Here is a 6000-nt window from a genome sequence, read left to right as displayed (position 1 = left end):
GCTTTTAACTAGGGCAGCGATAACATAGCCAGGAGCCCCAGACAGCATGGGCCTGCACCCAAACTCAGATCACGTCTACCCACACCTTCTCAGCCCTGGACACACATACACTGGAAGCTCCACAGGGCTGTCCATCTACAGAGCCAACCACCTGACTTTTGTCCGCTGGAACTGACTGAAGGGAATCACTCTACAGAAGTGCCCAAGCCATATGCAGAAGTACACTAGATTCCTAGAGAGGGAGATATCTATGAGCTATTTATGTCCCTTAACATGCTACGGAACACACAACTACACACTAACATCCTACACGCTTCATATTTTATTTTGCTCATTTTATTTATTGTCTTCCCAACACCTCCCCCTACCACTGCACTAAAAATGCAACAACCCTCATGAGTATAGGGACGGACTTTTGCCCGTATTCTCCCTGTGTGCCCAGAGCCTAGGACGGCGTCTGGCATATAACGGGATATTCAAATATTTAAGGAGCGATGCAAAGATTCAATATTGGATGAATGATGCATGCATAAACAAATTCTCAGTTATTCGGATGAGGACTTGTAGGGAGCAGAACAGCCTGGGATCAAGGAAGCCGGCGAGCACCGGGGCATGGGGTCCTCAAGTCTCTCTCTCCGGATGGATGCCCACCGCAGCGGTCCAGTGTTCCTTTCCCGACCACTCGCGAGTTGCTTAGCAACCGGTCGCCCGGCCCTCCGCTTCCAGTAGAGGGCGCGCGGGCGGGGAGACGTGAACGCGCACGCGTGCGCGGCGCGGGCCGGCAAGCGGGGCACGTCACTTCCTGTTTCTTTAAGGGAACGTGGCTTTTCCCTGCAGCGCCTGTCTTCCGGTCTGCGTCTCTGCTGCGGCGGCCGGAGCTGGAGTCGGACCCCGAGCGCAGCGTCGCCATGGACTCGGCCCTCAGCGACCCGCACAACGGCAGCGCCGAGGCGGGCGGCGCAGCCAACGGCACGGCGCGGCCGCCTTCCACGCCCGAGGGCATCGCGCTGGCCTACGGCAGCCTCCTGCTCATGGCGCTGCTGCCCATCTTCTTCGGCGCCCTTCGCTCCGTGCGCTGCGCCCGCGGCAAGGTAGGTCGGGTCGGAGGCAAAGCCGCGCGCGCTTTCCACCTCCTCTCCGGGACGTGACTGACGCGGATCCTTCCCCTACCCGCCCTACACGGGACAGACACTACCTCTCCCCGGACACTGACCTTTCCCGGCTTGGATCACCACCGCTTCCCCACCACATCCGGGAGCTGGCCTTAGGTGTCCCGGGATCTGACACCTTCCCAGATAGGGGACTGGCTTCTACCCGCAGTCGGACCCTGACACATCCCTCCCTCTCCGCGCATCATGCTGCAAACACTGTCAGCCTCACATGCGACTCGGGCATGTATTGTTCTGAGCCTACTGGACCCAGGAAGATCGGCCGCACCCTCTGCTCTGGCTGCTCATCCCATATGGGACACCTCATCTTGGGCTCTGGGTCAACCCCAATCTGTACCTGATGGGGCGCTGGTCCTGACAACTGAGTGGTACAATCCCTTGTCATTCCTCCGTTAGGAACTCTGCCTCACCCACCCTAGGGCAAGTTCTAGGATCCAGGTCCATCCCTAAGCTGTGACACCTGTCTAACTGGAATCTGTGAACCGCAGTGCGCTTTCCTAGAACGCCCAGATCAGGCCCCTGCCCTGCCTCAAAAAAATTAACCCAAGGATATAGCCGCAGCTGAGGCCCCAATTTTTTGCATCACCTCTCAAACCACTTCCACGCAGCCAGCCCCTCAGAGCCTGACACCATAGCACTTCTCTTTTTTACCAGGCATAGACCCTTCTTTTGCTGGTTTGCTCTCCCTGACTGGTAGACACCTCCTACCTTGGACCTGTCCTGGGCTGAACCCAGACCCTACCTCGAAGTAGCTTTTCTTCCTGTGCTCCCTAAAACAGTCTCTCCACCAACTTTGGCTTACCTGCTGAGGAACTAAGCCGCTATGGGCCTCTCTTAGGAGACTAGGCCAGATCCACTCCTGACCTTCCTCAGTATATGTCCCATTGGATACCTAAGAGGACTCTGGCACCTTCCACCCCCTGACTTCCTCCCCTCACCCTTCTTCCCTATATTAAGCTCTCTCCAGCCCATTACACCGGTGGCTTCTCACTTCCTGGCACCCTCTCCCCTCCTGATCTGTAACTCCTCCCTGGCCCAAACCTGAAATTGAACCTAAGCGGAAGCTGTCTTACCCAAAGAGGGCAGGTCCACAAAGCAGCTGCCACTTCGGAAACTGCTCAAGCCTGGGTTCTCAAAACATTACCCAACTTGAGGGCTGGCACCTTCCTTCCCCAAGATCAGAGAACCTGCTGTCAGCTCCTTCTGTGGACAAACACAAAGGGGAGTAGTCAGGCAGGGCTTAGGTGGCCCCATTTGCCTGCCTTTCCATTCTGCCTCTTCTAAGCAGAGTTCAGATGGCTTTCAGCCTCCCTGCCATGCCTTTTGGGCAGACACTTGTGTGGGGCGGGGGGCGGGGGGGACGTGCTGAAATAGACCAGGACAAAGGAAAGTGAAGGTGGCATGGCGTGAGCTGATCTGAGGGGCTCCCAAAACTGAGTAATTCTCCTTGGTGTCTTCTCCACAAGGATCACTAATCTCTTAAGAAAACACGTTACTGACAACAGAATTTCCTGAACCTCCACTGTTGTTGGGGGGGCATGCTGCAAAAATGAATCGGTCAGAGCTCCGTCACCAAGGGCTTTAGGTGCCTGAATGGAGAAGGAATAACTAGTTATGTGATTGCAGTACAGTCGTGCTGCAGAGTTTAGGGAGAAAGTTGGAGCACACCTGAGGCAGGGCAGAGAGGCTTTGTGCTGGAGGTGGGCTTGAGCCTTGATGCAGAAGTAGAATTTCAGCTGGAAGACATTCTAGGCAGAGGAAACCAGGTAAGGAGCTGTATGAAGCAGTTTAGGAGGTGGTGGAAGGTCTGGTGTGGCAGGCACAGAGGGTGTGCATAGAAGGGAGCTTTCGATCCACCGTAGCCTCTAAATACCTCCGCCATCGTCTCCTGCAGGGTAGGGGACTTAGAAAGCTGCATGAAATCGCAGGCAACCAGACCCACCACCGATAACTAGGATATTCTGGGAGTTACAGAGCCTTCACCATCTTTGCTTCTCCCAGCAACTGAATGGGACAGATGCAGCCAGTTTTATTTTCCCTGTGGTTCAGAGAAAGAAACTGAGAGTCAGAGAAATGACTTCTCATGATCCCTCTGCCAATTAGGGACAGAACTAGGTGTTGCTAGATCTAGTCCAGGTGCCTCCAAAGACCCACACAAGTGGCATTTGGGCCTAGGGGAGAAAAGAAAAAAAAAAAAGAAAAAAAAAAAAAAAAACAAGCCAAACAGCTCCCTTTTTCTACCCTGACTCATGTTTCCCTGGTCATGTGGCAAGGAGAGAGAAAAGTTAGTGTGGGGGCCCAGGAGTTTTGATTTCCCACCAGTGTTAGACCTTAAAGCCAGCTGAGAGAGGGCATGTGAGGACAGAGTTCTCCCGGGAGCCAAGTTGTCCATAACAGGCAGAGCAAATTGTGAAATCATGGGGAGAAGAAGGTGGAGCATCCAGGAGTGTGTTGGGAAGAAGTAGCCATGGGAGGAGCAGCCTGAGAGGGGTGCCCATCCCTGTCAGAGACCTGTGTTCCCAGAAGGGAGCAGATCCCAGCCCAGGCAATAGCTGGGGATCAGATTGCTTCAGAGGCTCTTGGCCTGTAACTCAGAGGAGCCCCTCAGCCAACTGGACTGGGCTCCTGCTGTGTGCCAGGCCCCGGGCTGGGTACCAGGGGTGCTGGGACAACGAAGGCAAGGACCTGCCCTCCCGGAGCTTAGTCCCCATAGAGAAACAGATGTGTGAGCAGCCGCCTAAACCGAATCCTGACTTGCCTTCCAGAGGAGAGCACAGCTGCCTTTACACGGATGGGCGCAAGTTCAGCAGGCGGAACAGGAGAGAGGGAGGCGTGGCACCGCGGAGTGTGTTCAGGGAGGCAGTGAGCACTGTGATGTGAGCCGGGGCAGGGGCTGGGAGACCGTGACAAGAAGATGCTCAGGCAGCCTGCAGCCTTCCTGGGCGACAGCATCCTGAAGGCAACACAGCAGTTCATCTTCATAGTTAACAAAGCGACCACACACTGGCGCTTGTAAAGCCGCGCAGAAGTATAAAGGCAGAACCTCCTCAGTGCCACTCCTCGAAGGAACCCACTTAGCTGTTTGGTGTGTAATCTTCCAGAACTTGTCCTGTGTGTATACAAATGTATTATGCGTGTGCCTATGTGTATACACGTACATAGGTTTATTTTTACAACAGTGGGATTTTACGGTACTTAGTGCTCTGCAATTTGATTTTTTTTTTTTTTTTTTCCTGCTTTAGCCCTATGTCTTGGTCATTTTTCTATGTCAGTACATGCAGATCTGCCTCATTTTATGGTGGGGAGGGTGAGTACTGCATGCTCGTGGCATAGATTTCCAAAGGCGCAGAGGGGCACATGGTGAAAACCCCCCACCCACCCCCGCTAGCCATTTTCCCTCCCCAGAGGCAGCCCCCTTTACCTGTTTCTTGGCTGTCCATCCAACGAATTCCGTGCCTTTACAAATAAATAAGCATATGCTTTCCCCCGTCTTTGTTGTAGAACTTCTATGTTGTTATAAGTACTCTCTTTTTTGCACCTTGCTCTTTTCACCAAATATATGCTGGAGATCAAATACGTCAGTACATACCGAGTGGTCGTGTTCTTTAACAGCTACATAGTAGCCTACCTGTGTCCCACAGTTTGTTTAGAGCACTGGTTTTCAGAATGTGGTTTCCTAGACCAGCAGCGGCAGCATCACCTGGGAACTTAATAGAAATGCAGATTCTGAATTAGAACCGAAGGTGGGCCTGGCCGTCTGTTTTCACAAGCCCTCCTGGCAATTCTGATATGTGCTCAAGTGCGATTTAGAGTCCTCCACTGGTCGTTCAGACGGGTGTCAGTCTTTTGCTATTACAAACCATGCTGAAATTAATCTAATACATTTGTTACTTGACACGTGTCTGTTGTTTGTGGGATGATTTTTTTTTTTGAATTGATCTGCCGGGTCACAGGCTATGTGCATGTTTGACTTAGATGGATTTTACCACATTTGCACCATAGAGGTTGTATAAGTTTTACACCCCCACCAGCAGTGACCTCAATTCCTGGGTGATGGCTGTGTGATAGTCCAGTCTCCAGGGCTTTCTGAGCCAGGTACGTATATGATACAGTCAAGCCCAGGCTTCAGAAAGCACTCCTGGCAGGGTCAGTGATGGGCGGGAGAGAGGACAGGAAGGAGGCTGGTGAGGTGGTCGTGGTAAAGACTCAAGTGGGGCACAGCATTGGAGTGGGTAGTGCTAGAAATGCCTACAAAGCAGAGTTGTGGTGACGTGAGTGAGCGAGTGTAGTGGAAAGGAGAAGAGACCCTGGGGTCTCCAGCTGGGGTGTCAGAGGAACACAATGGTCCACAAATCCCAGATCATTTCTAGGGCGTGGCCTGGAAGCAGTACTCCCAGAGCTCAGGCCGAGCCAATGACTTGACGTTGGGCATCTGTCTTCCCTCACTACTTTTGCTTCTGCCCTGCTAACCGAACGTCCAGAATGTCACTGGAAGCTAAATTTATTTCTCCTATTTGTGTCAGCTTCCCCCACCCCCAGCACATATTCTCTAATTACCTTTTGCGTTTCGGGAGCTATTGTGTTTGCACAAGAGCATCTGGCTTAAAAATCCACATTGAACTGATGGAGAATCCTCATAACCTTTTGTATTTTTGTAATGGTGAAGGTCAACTGTTTATGGCGACAGGCCCCCTGAGCATCCTGTCACCGCTGTCCAGCAGGAATTTCCAGGTAGGGAAGGTAGAGGTCATCTAGGAAGTAGGAGCTAAGAGTTGGCACACTAGAACCAGACTGCCTCAGTTTGAATCCTAGCTCTACCACTCACCAGCTG

General features: G+C 52.7%; 1 protein-coding gene across 9 annotated transcripts in view; it reads left to right on the top strand.

Annotated features, from left to right (window-relative positions):
* Positions 1-795: 795 nt before the first annotated feature.
* Positions 796-6000, top strand: part of HM13 (histocompatibility minor 13) — a 38910-nt gene continuing 33705 nt past the window's right edge. For 3 of the 9 annotated variants that reach the window (XM_045444976.1, XM_045444977.1, XM_045444973.1), the window contains exon 1: positions 800-1091. In XM_045444976.1, coding sequence (XP_045300932.1) covers positions 909-1091 — 183 coding nt within the window. In that variant the 5' untranslated portion in view covers positions 800-908. Of the gene's footprint in view, positions 1092-6000 lie in introns of all 9 variants that reach the window. The other 6 variants (XR_006703260.1, XM_045444972.1, XR_006703259.1 and 3 more) reach the window with 5 other exon arrangements.

Source organism: Leopardus geoffroyi, chromosome A3 (genome assembly GCF_018350155.1).
Source record: "Leopardus geoffroyi isolate Oge1 chromosome A3, O.geoffroyi_Oge1_pat1.0, whole genome shotgun sequence".
NCBI lineage: Eukaryota > Metazoa > Chordata > Mammalia > Carnivora > Felidae > Leopardus > Leopardus geoffroyi.
Note: the sequence above shows the minus strand (reverse complement) of the source record. Positions and strands in the feature narration are given on the sequence as shown.